General features: G+C 44.2%; 1 protein-coding gene across 2 annotated transcripts; it reads left to right on the forward strand.

Annotated features, from left to right (window-relative positions):
* The first annotated feature begins 2,087 nt into the window (after positions 1-2,087).
* Positions 2,088-14,960, forward strand: lpar2b (lysophosphatidic acid receptor 2b). Of its 2 annotated transcripts, XM_037472688.2 has the most exons (6): positions 2,088-2,360; positions 5,116-5,149; positions 5,866-6,258; positions 8,443-8,937; positions 12,632-12,888; positions 13,941-14,960. In XM_037472688.2, exons 3-6 carry the CDS (start codon positions 6,003-6,005, stop codon positions 14,031-14,033), a joined length of 1,101 nt encoding a protein of 366 aa, XP_037328585.2. In that variant the 5' UTR covers positions 2,088-2,360; positions 5,116-5,149; positions 5,866-6,002; the 3' UTR covers positions 14,034-14,960. The 2 variants fall into 2 exon arrangements, with proteins under 2 accessions (XP_037328585.2, XP_037328586.2); XM_037472689.2 differs by lacking the exon at positions 5,116-5,149.
* The last annotated feature ends 115 nt before the right edge of the window (positions 14,961-15,075 follow it).

Below are 15,075 nucleotides of genomic sequence, written 5' to 3' on the forward strand. Positions count from 1 at the left end.
ACACCTCAGAGGTACATGTTCTACTTTATACTGTACTACACCTCAGAGGTACATGTCCTACTTTATACTGTACTACACCTCAGAGGTACATGTTCTACTTTATACTGCACTACACCTCAGAGGTACATGTTGTACTTTATACTGTACTACACCTCAGAGGTACATGTTCTACTTTATACTGTACTACACCTCAGAGGTACATGTTGTACTTTATACTGTACTACACCTCAGAGGTACATGTTCTACTTTATACTGTACTACACCTCAGAGGTACATGTCCTACTTTATACTGTACTACACCTCAGAGGTACATGTTCTACTTTATACTGCACTACACCTCAGAGGTACATGTTGTACTTTATACTATACTACACCTCAGAGGTACATGTTCTACTTTATACTATACTACACCTTAGAGGTACATGTTGTACTTTATACTGTACTACACCTTAGAGGTACATGTTGTACTTTATACTATACTACACCTCAGAGGTACATGTTGTACTTTATACTGCACTACACCTCAGAGGTACATGTTGTACTTTATACTATACTACACCTCAGAGGTACATGTTCTACTTTATACTGTACTACACCTCAGAGGTACATGTTGTACTTTATACTGTACTACACCTCAGAGGTACATGTTGTACTTTATACTGTACTACACCTCAGAGGTACATGTTCTACTTTATACTGTACTACACCTCAGAGGTACATGTTCTACTTTATACTGTACTACACCTCAGAGGTACATGTTCTACTTTATACTGTACTACACCTCAGAGGTACATGTTGTACTTTATACTGTACTACACCTCAGAGGTACATGTTCTACTTTATACTGTACTACACCTCAGAGGTACATGTTGTACTTTATACTATACTACACCTCAGAGGTACATGTTCTACTTTATACTATACTACACCTTAGAGGTACATGTTGTACTTTATACTGTACTACACCTTAGAGGTACATGTTCTACTTTATACTGTACTACACCTCAGAGGTACATGTTCTACTTTATACTGTACTACACCTCAGAGGTACATGTTCTACTTTATACTGTACTACACCTCAGAGGTACATGTTGTACTTTATACTATACTACACCTCAGAGGTACATGTTGTACTTTATACTGTACTACACCTCAGAGGTACATGTTCTACTTTATACTGTACTACACCTCAGAGGTACATGTTGTACTTTATACTGTACTACACCTCAGAGGTACATGTTGTACTTTATACTGTACTACACCTCAGAGGTACATGTTGTACTTTATACTGTACTACACCTCAGAGGTACATGTTCTACTTTATACTGTACTACACCTTAGAGGTACATGTTGTACTTTATACTGTACTACACCTCAGAGGTACATGTTGTACTTTATACTGTACTACACCTCAGAGGTACATGTTCTACTTTATACTGTACTACACCTCAGAGGTACATGTTCTACTTTATACTGTACTACACCTCAGAGGTACATGTTGTACTTTATACTATACTACACCTCAGAGGTACATGTTGTACTGCACTAACGTAGAATAATGATGTACGATGAGGTCCAGGATGTTTGTGGTGGAAACAAAGAGTCACATGACCTGCTCAGAGGTCAACAAAGCTGCTCCTGGAGGTTGATGCTCTGGGAACTCTTCCAACATTCTTTAAAAAAGTATCAAAATACTTCAAATAAAGTCTTTCTGTTTATCACACTTATAGTATAATATAGAACTTTATCCTGTACAATAAATATATTCATAGATTCCTTTATTCCGTCCTGGGAGAAGACCCTCCCTGAGGTTCCTTCCTTCTGTTGCTGCCGTGGGGGTCAAAGGTCACAGGAGGTCACGTGCGTACGACTGACGCACTCTGAGGCCTCTGAAGTTGTGATGTGCATGGGATTGTTCAGGAGGAGCAGGAGGAGGAGGAGGAGCAGGAGGAGGAGATAGACGAGCAGACGCAAGAGGGTGAGGAGGTGCGGGGGGTGAAGAGGAGGGGCAGGTGGAGCACGTGGAGGAGGAAGAGCATCGGAAGGAGGAGGAGGAGGGGCCGCAGCAGCAGCTCCTCCTCCTCCTCCTGATGCTCAGTGTCACAGCGGAGGAGGACCGAGCCGCGCCTTTCCGCGCTCTCGCAGCAGATCACTCCGCTCAGGTAACAACCCGCCCAAAGTAGACCGGAAGCGACGGAGGACCCGATCGCAGGTGAGAGGTCGAACAGAAGAGGGAAGAAGCACCGGAGGAATGGAGCCCCGACCGGACCCGAGCCGCTAATTTCTTCTCAACTCGAACCGGAACCCGGATCTACCGGAAGCCCGCCTTAACGCACGCGAGAAACCTCAGAAGAACAAAGGTGAGTCGAGTTCATCGAGAGGCGCGTGTGGGGCTCCTCTAGAACCCGTCTGTCCCCCAGAACCCGTCTGTCCTCTAGAACCCGTCTGTCCCCCGGAACCCGTCTGTCCTCGAGAACCCGCTTCGGGGCTCACCTGTGCGTTCACGTTTTACTGCGCAGGTGTGGCGGGTGTTTTGGTTTCCTGTGTAATCTGAGTCCTCTTTCCTTCAGTGTACTTCTTGATCCTTGTACAAATACACAAATACATTCAGCTGAAAACCTTTTAGTTTCAATCAGCCAATCAACGACGCAGAACAGCTGGACATCACCTTCATCTTCTTCATCATCATCATCATCAGGTTCTCCTTCAGATCCCTTTCTGGTTTCTTTGGTTCACTTAAAATCTGATTTCTTAGAGATATAAAGGACTTCTTTTCATTTCTCATGAGTTCATTCTTAAATAATAATAAGTTTTATCTGCAATGTGTGAAACGGAAACGTCTGAATATGAAGATAACTCGTAAACATCTAGTTTTCACCAAATGTCAGATGAACAATGATCTATTAGTATTATTATTATTAATCAATGAGCGTGCTCAGTCTTCTTCTGTGGTGTTTGACACCTCGTTGGATCTAGAGTTGATCGTCTTTAATTGTAATGATATGTGCGTCACTTCTGAATGTCAGCTGGAATCAGAGGTCAGGGGTCTCTGCCCCACGAGGCAGGACTTCTCCTATGACACGAAAAACTAATATATCGAAAAGCTGTATATCAATGATATCACAGTTTAGAGATCCACCGGTGTGTGTATGTAATAACCCTCTTATTACAGTAATGTATTCATATAGTAATATAACATTATAGTAATTTAACATGATGTGTGTGTGTAATAGCCCTTTTATTACAGTAATATGTTCATATAGTAATACACATTCTGTGTGTAATGGCCCTTTTATTCAGTAATGTATTCATATAGTAATATAACATTTTATGTGTGTAATGGCCCTTTTATTCAGTAATGTATTCATATAGTAATACACCTTCTGTGTGTAATAGCCCTTTTATTACTGTAATGTATTCATATAGTAATACACCTTCTGTGTGTAATAGCCCTTTTATTACTGTAATGTATTCATATAGTAATACACCTTCGGTGTGTGTAATAGCCCCTTTATTACAGTAATGTATTCATATAGTAATACACCTTTGGTGTGTGTAATAGCCCCTTTATTACAGTATTCATATAGTAATACACCTTCGGTGTGTGTAATAGCCCCTTTATTACAGTAATGTATTCATATAGTAATACACATTCGATTTGTGTAATAGCCCTTTTATTACAGTAATGTATTCATATAGTAATACACCTTCGGTGTGTGTAATAGCCCCTTTATTACAGTAATGTATACATATAGTAATACACCTTCGGTGTGTGTAATAGCCCCTTTATTACAGTAATGTATTCATATAGTAATACACCTTCGGTGTGTGTAATAGCCCCTTTATTACAGTAATGTATTCATATAGTAATACACCTTTGGTGTGTGTAATAGCCCCTTTATTACAGTATTCATATAGTAATACACCTTCGGTGTGTGTAATAGCCCCTTTATTACAGTAATGTATTCATATAGTAATACACATTCGATTTGTGTAATAGCCCTTTTATTACAGTAATGTATTCATATAGTAATACACCTTCGGTGTGTGTAATAGCCCCTTTATTACAGTAATGTATACATATAGTAATACACCTTCGGTGTGTGTAATAGCCCCTTTATTACAGTAATGTATTCATATAGTAATACACCTTCGGTGTGTGTAATAGCCCCTTTATTACAGTAATGTATTCATATAGTAATACACCTTCGGTGTGTGTAATAGCCCTTTTATTACAGTAATGTATTCATATAGTAATACACATTCGGTGTGATCACGACCCGCGTAGAGCGAGTGGTTGTTTAATTGGTCTAAATGGCCTGTTACCCTTCCTCTTTAAATGAAGATTAAAGCTGAAGGACCTCGTGCTGTGAGATATGCGTTTCATAATGCGTGATGTCCACCTCCGGGGTCGATCTGCTTCCTCCATCTCACATCTGCTCTCTTGAGTCATGAGTTGTTTCCTTATGGTTGAAATGCACTTTGGATAAAAGCCTCAGCTAAATGACATGTAATGTGATGTAAAATGGTTTTGTATGAATGATAAAGTTATATTTATATAAAGAGATAGAGAACCTTCTATCTGAATGTTCTAGATGTTACTTTGTTTAAACCAGAGATGTAGAAACTCATCTGAAGCATTTGAATCCTCTGATGTTCAGACGATGACCCATTTCATATTATGGCCATTATAAATGGGACATTTTATATTCTAATTATTGTTGTCTCTTATTTGTCACGATAATATTTAAACTTTTTGGGAAAGATGATTATTGATGATGATAATAATAATGCTGTTACTACCATAAACCTTGGGGAAACTGCATTATTGTTTTTGCATTTTTCTCATTATTACTACATTATAAATGTTTCACATTTTAAATTATTCTCTTTATTATTCATTTAGTTTTGGTATAATCATTAGCATTATATTACTCATACGGTTTTATAATTTGTAGTACCATTATTATTATTGTTTGTCATATTTATATTGTGATATTTAGAATAACAATATGATGTATTACTGTCATGACATTTTATTCTTGTTTTAATACACCCTCAACGCAGTGTGTTCCTCATTCATATTTCCTTGTCTCCTCTCTGACCTTCCCTCAGTGTCTCCACATTCTTCTGCTGGTGGTTTTGCTCAGTGAGTCCCTCCCTCGTGTGTGTGTGTGTGTGTGTGTGTGTGCGTGTGGATTGAGTTACATAGCTGGATTGTGCAATAGGTGTGTCTCAGGGAAAAAGCAGGAAGTGTGAGTCCCGTTGAGCGGTTGGTGTGGAGCTTTTACGAGTGACATTACAGTCCAAGGTCCTGTTGGGACGCGCTCGGTTGAGATCGAGCCACAAATCGGTTTCACTGAGAAGGATGAACGAAAAACATTCTGCAGGAGAGAGTCAGGATGATTATAAGTAAAGTGGGAAATAAAGAGGTCATTACCATAATAACGCCATAATACCATGCTAACGCCACTATATACTCCACAATATGCTAACGCCATAATACCATGCTAACGCCACCATATGCTATATACTCCACAATATGCTAACGCCATAATACCATGCTAACGCCACCATATGCTATATACTCCACAATATGCTAACGTCATAATACCATGCTAACGCCACTATATGCTATATACTCCACAATATGCTAACGTCATAATGCTTATGTCGCGTGAAAATATGCTAACACCACGTCACAATATGCTAACTTCACCAATACAATGCTAACGTGTCGATGCTAATGTCACGATACGAGGTTAAGGAATAAGGGAGGAAGGTCCACCTAGAAATATCCCAGGATTCAGCTATCGTGGCCTAGCGATGGTTCCCGATGTCCTTAACCAACTTATGTTTCCTCAGAGACTCAAGGATCTAAGACCAAAGGGGGGGGGGGCGCTCCCCACGTCTGATGGTCCCACCTACCTCCTCCCCACCAGAGAGGCCGATGACAACCTAGACCCTTCCTCCCGTTCTCCAACGGCGCTCTGATCCCCGACATGGACAAGGACGGCGTGGACGAGGACGGCTGCAACGACACCCGCTCAGTCAGGTTCTTCTACGAGTTCAGCGGCAAGAACATTAGCGACCACTGGCGGGACCGCGACTACGTCATCGTGACCTTGGGCATGACGGTGTCCTTCATCGTCATCTTCTCCAACCTCCTAGTCATCGCCGCCATTATGAAGAACCGACGCTTTCACTTCCCCATCTACTACCTGCTGGGGAACCTGGCTGTGGCAGACCTCTTTTCAGGTAGGATCAGGACTGAGCTTAGACTGGTTCCTGTAGAGGACTAAGTTGAGACTGGTTGACGTAGAGGATCAGGTCTAACGTGAGACTGGATGACGTAGAGGATCAGGTCTAACGTGAGACTGGATGACGTAGAGGATCAGGTCTAACGTGAGACTGGATGACGTAGAGGATCAGGTCTAAGTTGAGACTGGTTGACGTAGAGGATCAGGTCTTAGTTGAGACTGGTTGACGTAGAGGATCAGGTCTAAGTTGAGACTGGTTGACGTAGAGGATCAGGTCTAAGTTGAGACTGGTTGACGTAGAGGATCAGGTCTGAGTTGAGACTGGTTGACGTAGAGGATCAGGTCTGAGTTGAGACTGGTTGACGTAGAGGATCAGCTCTAAGTTGAGACTAGTTGACGTAGAGGATCAGCTCTAAGTTGAGACTGGTTGACGTAGAGGATCAAGTCTAAGTTGAGACTGGTTGACGTAGAGGGTCAGGTCTAAGTTGAGACTGGTTGACGTAGAGGATCAGCTCTAAGTTGAGACTGGTTGACGTAGAGGATCAAGTCTAAGTTGAGACTGGTTGACGTAGAGGGTCAGGTCTAAGTTGAGACTGGTTGACGTAGAGGATCAGGTCTAAGTTGAGACTGGTTGACGTAGAGGATCAGGTCTAAGTTGAGACTGGTTGACGTAGAGGGTCAGGTCTAAGTTGAGACTGGTTGACGTAGAGGGTCAGGTCTAAGTTGAGACTGGTTGACGTAGAGGATCAGCTCTAAGTTGAGACTGGTTGACGTAGAGGATCAAGTCTAAGTTGAGACTGGTTGACGTAGAGGGTCAGGTCTAAGTTGAGACTGGTTGACGTAGAGGATCAGGTCTAAGTTGAGACTAGTTGACGTAGAGGATCAGCTCTAAGTTGAGACTGGTTGACGTAGAGGATCAAGTCTAAGTTGAGACTGGTTGACGTAGAGGGTCAGGTCTAAGTTGAGACTGGTTGACGTAGAGGATCAGGTCTAAGTTGAGACTGGTTGACGTAGAGGATCAGGTCTAAGTTGAGACTGGTTGACGTAGAGGTTCAGCTCTAAGTTGAGACTGGTTGACGTAGAGGATCAGCTCTAAGTTGAGACTGGTTGACGTAGAGGATCAGGTCTAAGTTGAGACTGGTTGACGTAGAGGATCAAGTCTAAGTTGAGACTGGTTGACGTAGAGGATCAGCTCTAAGTTGAGACTGGTTGACGTAGAGGATCAGGTCTAAGTTGAGACTGGTTGACGTAGCTTGATCTTTGGAAGTGCGCTACATTGAAGTTTCACAGTTGGGATTCGAAGAGATGGAGCTTTGCACGCAGCGCTTCATGTGCGCATACAGCTGCTCTGCCTGTAGTCTCTTGTTCACGCTGTTGAGATGATCACTGAGATCATCTAAAAACGCTGGGTCTGCCAACCATGAAGGGTCAGTGATCTGATCTTAGAGCAGGTCCCTGTATTCTGCATCGTCATCAGAGAGGAACGCTTGAGATTCTCTGGTGAAGCCCTCATGCCTGAATTATGTTGAGTTTTCACAACTGTGTTCAACTAAGAAGTGCAATACAGTTATATTCTTATACTTTGATATGGGCCAATTCAAAATGGATGGCGGGCCGCGGTTGGCCCGTGGGCCATAGTTTGGACCCCCCTGACAGAGAGGATCAGGACTGAGACTGGTTGACGTAGAGGAGGTAATGTGTACTGTGCCTCTAACACAGCTGAGATGTTTGTTGTCTGAGTCATGTAGCGCCACATCTGGACAACAGATGTGATCGAGTGGTCGTTGTTTTTTATGGAGATTCGATCAGTGAATATGTTGAGAAACAGCAGCAGCATTTGGGAGATGAAACCAGCAGGAAGTCATGTGACCTGGTGTTTGATGACACAGTTCAAGCATCGGTGTGATGTCATCGGACGACTTTCACAAAGAAGACCATTCATGTTTTTTTTCCCGTCTGATGATAAAATGCTTTGGTGTTGATTTACCTTCAGCCAACACTCGTTTTCACCGAGCAGAGCCTGAACGCATCACAGTGTTACTGAAGGGAACCTCCCCTAGCCATTAGCTGTCAGCTGTTAGCGGTGCTGCTAACATTACCAGCTCCTCATCCTGTTGCTGTTGTTTACAATGTGACATGATGTGGGAGGATAAGTCTTTATTTACACCTGGCCCCCCTGCAGGCGTCTCTTACCTCCACCTGATGTTCCACACCGGGCCCTGGACCATCAAGCTGACCAAGGACCGGTGGTTCGTGCGCCAGGGCCTGATCGACACCAGCCTGACGGCCTCCGTCCTCAACCTGCTGGCCGTGGCCGTTGAGCGCCACCAGACCATCTTCAACATGACGCTGCACAGCAAGATGAGCACGCGCCGCGTCTTCATCGTCATGGTGCTCATCTGGCTGGTGGCCATCGTCATGGGCCTTATACCTACCATGGGCTGGAACTGCCTGTGCAACCTGGACAACTGCTCCACCATGGCGCCCATGTACAGCCGCAGCTACCTGGTGTTCTGGGGCGTCCTCAACCTGCTGACCTTCTCCATCATGGTGGCCGTCTACACCCGCATCTTCCTCTACGTCAGGCACAAGAGCCAGCAGATGTCCCAGCACACGAGCCAGAGGAGACACCGCGAGACTGTCTTCAACCTGATGAAGACCGTCTCTATGATCCTGGGTGAGGAGGCAGATACACACACACATGCTGGATGCTTTAGGGCGGGGCTACATGCTGATTTTTGCTAACAATAAATTTGAAATATGTGGTTTGCTCCTTGAACATAAGATTAATTACTAAAAAATAAAGAATAATTTAACAGGATTTGTTTTAACGTCAGAACTAAACTATATTTTACTACACTGACACTCTGAAACACACCAACGTTTACTTGAAGCTTATTCATTAAATTATTACTATCATTGTAGTTCAAGTTAATTACATTTATACACATCTAAATATAGATAAAAAATAACCAAGTGCTATGAGATGAATTCAAAATGGTAATAACATGTAAATAAATGCATTAGAGGCTTCTTAGTTTAATGGATCACCGTGTGTCTCCCTTTACAGGCATCAACTACCGTATAACCCACAGTAGATGTGCACTACAATACCGTATAACCCACAGTAGATGTGCACTAGACTACCGTATAACCCACAGTAGATGTGCACTACACTACCGTATAACCCACAGTAGATGTGCACTACATTACCGTATAACCCACAGTAGATGTGCACTAGACTACCGTATAACCCACAGTAGATGTGCACTACACTACCGTGTAACCCACAGTAGATGTGCACTAGACTACCGTATAACCCACAGTAGATGTGCACTACACTACCGTGTAACCCACAGTAGATGTGCACTAGACTACCGTATAACCCACAGTAGATGTGCACTACACTACCGTATAACCCACAGTAGATGTGCACTACATTACCGTATAACCCACAGTAGATGTGCACTACACTACCGTATAACCCACAGTAGATGTGCACTAGACTACCGTATAACCCACAGTAGATGTGCACTACACTACCGTATAACCCACAGTAGATGTGCACTACACTACCGTGTAACCCACAGTAGATGTGCACTAGACTACCGTATAACCCACAGTAGATGTGCACTACACTACCGTATAACCCACAGTAGATGTGCACTACATTACCGTATAACCCACAGTAGATGTGCACTAGACTACCGTATAACCCACAGTAGATGTGCACTACACTACCGTGTAACCCACAGTAGATGTGCACTAGACTACCGTATAACCCACAGTAGATGTGCACTACACTACCGTACAACCCACAGTAGATGTGCACTACACTACTGTACATGACAGCATTACAAAGTACAACACATACAAATATATTTGTCAACAATAACCAACATGGGACGAAGGACAAATTATTTACAAGAAAAATTAATGGTCCAAAGAAGGCGAGTAAATAAACGTGTCTTTAGTGTTTCCAACTGCTTTGCTGCTGTTATTAGCGAGCTAACGCTAGCTAGATGACGAGTAAACAGGAGGCTCCTCACGTTCCTCACGTCAAAACGGGACACGGGTCACGTGTTACGTTGACTTTTTTAGTTTATTCAATGTGAAATGCGCGCACACCTCGGACAACTTGACTCCAACAGACGTCTTTGCCTGCGTCATGTGACTCAACGCCTGCTGCTGGCTGCTCGTTCCTCTACGTCGGCTCGTCTCTTATTTTAGTTTTTTCCAGTGAGGGACGTCACAACGAATCGATGATGAAATTTGTTGTCTACACTTTTAATAATCGAGTCATTGTTGCAGCCCTAGTTGATAAACATGTTAAATATTATATTATTAGTTAAGTAATTTTTTACATTCGTTAGCCAAATGTAGTGATGTGAATAATAATAATACCGATTGTCAAATCCTAGAAGCTGCAGGTTTGATGAAAAGAAACCTTAAAGGCTCAAGAACTTTTCAAGAAGAAAACTGGTCTGAACATGTTGAAACATTCCTGAGCCTCCTGATTGTGCGTGTTGTGTTAATGAAACGCGATCGTTCAGACTAAACCTCCCGACTCGCCCTCAGCTCTTCACATTCTTCTCTCTTACAGCCCCCCCCCCCTCCCCATAGAGGCCGGGTTCTACTCAATGAGTAGAACCCCTTTGGTGCCCATGAGGTCAGAAGAGAGGCTTCTGTTGTCTGTTCCCCTGAATGTTAATAAGATCTCAACTAGATCCCGACTCTTTGCTGTCCTGCTCCTAAATGGTGGATTGAGGACCACAGAGAGCCTTCACATCTCCAGACTAAAGACACACTAAAACACTGACAAAGACTTTAAACTGGACTTAAACAAGTACTTATCTATAACACGTTGTCCATTTATTTGATGAAATTGCACTTTCTTGTTGTTTTGAGTGTCAATATGGGACCAACTAAGGAAGCTCCAAGGTTTAAAAAGACTTTTGTAGAGGCTGAAGTATCAACATAAGCTTTTTACTTGAGTAAAAGTATAAAAGTACTGGTTTCAAAACTACTTACAGTATAAAAGTAAAAGTAATGTATGGGGGGGGAAATTCCATTAAGGACAAACTCTTAATGTGTAACAGAATGGTGATATTTCTTTAGTTTGCGATGTCCAATGAAACCGAAGATAGTTCCATTGATTGATCCTCGTAATCCGTCTCAGATGATCTCTCAACCAGCCAGAGTCTTTACTAACAGCGCCGGCCATATTCACACAAATATTCCTGAACGCTGCACTAAACTAAACCCACGAAATGCCTCCACTTTTCGAGGACGCAGAGGGCGTCTCCTGGACATGGACGACATGGAAGATGTGGAGATGACTCCACATTTCCTGTCAAGCATCCCTGACCCCCCCAGTGCATCTGAACTTATATGAGGTCTGCAAACGAGCCGCGTCTGAATTGGGCAAACAAAGGCCAGCAGCCCAGGATGCTACAGGGGGGAAAGAATGAGCAGGTGCTGGCCCAGCCCGTTTAAGAGTAAGAGCCCCACCAAGGGATCCTCTAAACTTGAAGTTGAGCGCTGGTTCTGGAGTCCAAAGAGGGTGCGAGGACACGTTAATAACGTTTAAACGTCCTGATAGCGTCCACGCGTTGGGCGGCAGGCTTTATCCGTTGGCCGTTCCTCACCAGGCTCACCGGGGTCTGTATGCGGCCCGACCCGGCTTTTGTGCCTACGGAGGTGGAGGCTAGGGCTGCACGGTATACCGGTCCAAACGGTGTACCGGTATAAGGTCTCCCTACGGTACCGGTGTTACGTCATAACTGACGTTGCTCTTCAGCAGGCGGCAGATTTTATTTTTACACGTCATCACAAAGCGCCCAGAGAATGAGTGATGGTTATAACTTTATAACAATGAATAACCCACAAACTCTCTTTAACCCCTCCAATGTGTCTGTTTGGAGGGGTTTTGGTTTTGGAAAATCCGACGAAAGTTACGTTAGATCAGAAAACGATATAACAACATATAAAATTGCAGTCTGTCGAGCCTCTGGTGGCAACACTAGCAGACAAAAAAAGCTAACACGCTAACGAGCTAACACGCTAACGAGCTAACTCACTGTTAGTTTGGGTAGCCACGGTTGTTTTCGGGGTCATTGATTTAGTTGTTTACTTAAAAAACGAGCCCCCACCACAGTTCGACCTGGTGTCATTGGAGCTTCTTTAGTTGGTCGCTGAAGCGATTCTGTAGTGACCCGCCGAACGAAGATGGAAACAGAACCGAGGTTACCTTAAGAAAATCCTTTGAAATGCACTAATTGTAAGTCGCTTTGGACAAAAGTGTCGCTAAATGCGAGCCATGTAATGTAGAAAGAACAGTTCTGATCTGACCCACACACTGACCCCCCCAGGCTGCTTCGTGCTGTGCTGGACCCCCGGCCTGGTCATCCTGCTGCTGGATGGCGTGGGCTACGATGAAAGCGTGCTGCGGTTTGAGAAGTACTTCCTGGTTCTGGCAGAGTGCAACTCTCTGGTGAACCCGGTCATCTACTCCTTCCGGGACAAAGACATGCGGCGGACCTTCAAGGACATCCTGTGCTACGTCTGCCGTCGCCACGGCGACCCCCCCGACAGCTCAGGGGTCCGCTTCCACACCATGGAGCAAGAGGTACTGAGTGACGGCAGTGAGGCCATAGGGACGAGAACGGTTACCACGACGACCGGCTGACGCACGATGAAATGAATCTGCTGGTCTCCATGAATCGGTCTAAAAAGTCCAAATCGTCGTCTTTTATAGTTTCTATTCGCCATAAACTGAATGTTTATATATTTTGATATTGATGGCTCGGGGGGGGGGGGGGTGCTATGGGCGGGACATTGAGGGCTATGGGGTGACATTGGGGGGCTATTGGGGGCTATGGGGTGACATTGAGGGCTATGGGGTGACATTGGGGGCTATGGGGGGACATTGGGGGGCTATGGGGGGACATTGGGGGCTATGGGGTGACATTGGGGTGTATGGGGGGACATTGAGGGCTATGGGATGACATTGGGGGGCTATTGGGGGCTATGGGGTGACATTGGGGGGCTATTGGGGGCTATGGGGTGACATTGAGGGCTATGGGGTGACATTGGGGGCTATGGGGGGACATTGGGGGGCTATGGGGGGACATTGGGGGCTATGGGGTGACATTGGGGTGTATGGGGGGACATTGAGGGCTATGGGATGACATTGGGGGGCTATTGGGGGCTATGGGGTGACATTGGGGGGCTATTGGGGGCTATGGGGTGACATTGAGGGCTATGGGGTGACATTAGGGGGCTATTGGGGGCTATGGGATGACATTGGGGGGCTATTGGGGGACATTGATTTTGGGCCAACTTGCTCTGTTCAGGCTCAGTTTTTTTAAGCGTTTGTAGTCGCTATTACAGCCAATCAGACAGCAGAATGAGCTTGTCTTTGATTGGCCGCCGCCGCCAGGTGCTGTTCGATGAAACTCTGCGTCCCATCATGCACTGGTGTTGTCTTCTTAAAACCATGAATAAATAAATGTATAAATGTTGGATCTTCTGCGATCTGTGTCAGACTGAATGAACACGAACACCTCTTCTTTACTTTCTGTTTCACCTCACCATCCTCCTCTTCCTCGTGCTCCTGGTGCTCCTGCTTTCCTCTGAGGCCTCATCTTCTCTTCTCTCTGTCCTCGTCCCTGTCTTCAGAACTATAAGTCTCGAGTTGCCGAGCCGACGGACCAGACCAACGGGATTCTTCTCATCCGTTCATCAGAGGAGGCCACCACCTCAGAGGCCTGATGCGAACCACCGGCAAAAGCAGCCGACACACCAGACTGTGACTGCGTGAAGAAGAGCTTCTTGTGGGTTAAAGAACTATGGAGTCTCTGAAAGTCAACAAGAAGAACTGTTCTTCTAGAAGTCTCTGGTTCTTCTCCCTGGTCTCTGGTTCGGCTTCCTGGTATCCTGAGGTCCAGGAGGAGGATCTGCTGATGCTTTGGATTCAGCAGATCCTCCTTAAGTTTTATTTTAATTGTAAGATTACTGTCAGCGAAAACTAAATGTTGGTTCAGGCCAACCTGGCAACCCGTCTTCATTAAGGCTTTTTATTCATGTTTCATTATTCATGAGATGTTTAATGTGTTATGAGTTTATATTTGGATGCTTTTAATAGAGGTATATCTATATCTAAAAAGATCTCGGATATATATATGTATATTTATATATGTATATAACACTATATATATATATATATATATAGTGTTTTCCTGTAACTGTGCCATGTTAATCCCAAAGAGGAAGAGCTCTGATTGTTCCCATGATGCAACAGAAGCATTCAACAATCCGCTCAGCTGACCTTATTGGTGGTCACATGGTAGCTGTAGACATTGGTGCTGTATTAATTAGTAGCTCGTCAGGAGCAGAGGTGAATGTTTTAAAGTTGGGCAGGAAGCTGCCATGTTCACTTCCTGTGGGTTCCCTGACATACGGAGGGAGAAGGTCGCCCTCATCTGGTCCCTGAGACCTGGTCCTGGAGGTCAGCACAGACAGGTTCTTCTGGGACACGTTTGCTCTTCTTCTTTGGTGTCTTGTTAGATAGCTGGAGGAACAACAAGGAGCTCAATGTTTCCTCATCACAGGGTCAAATAAATCTGTTTGAATCTGCTCATGTGGACGGATGCAAACATTGTAACACAAACTGCAAAGCAATAAATGACCATGAACACGCTTTATTTTATTACGTGACCTTTGATACAAATAGTGAGTTATTTTTATTATTACAACTTCTCATGTGCACACAAACTAGTGCAATTAGTGCAAACCCATTGATCGAGAAGCCGTC

This window comes from Pungitius pungitius, chromosome 9 (genome assembly GCF_949316345.1).
Source record: "Pungitius pungitius chromosome 9, fPunPun2.1, whole genome shotgun sequence".
NCBI classification, from domain to species: domain Eukaryota; kingdom Metazoa; phylum Chordata; class Actinopteri; order Perciformes; family Gasterosteidae; genus Pungitius; species Pungitius pungitius.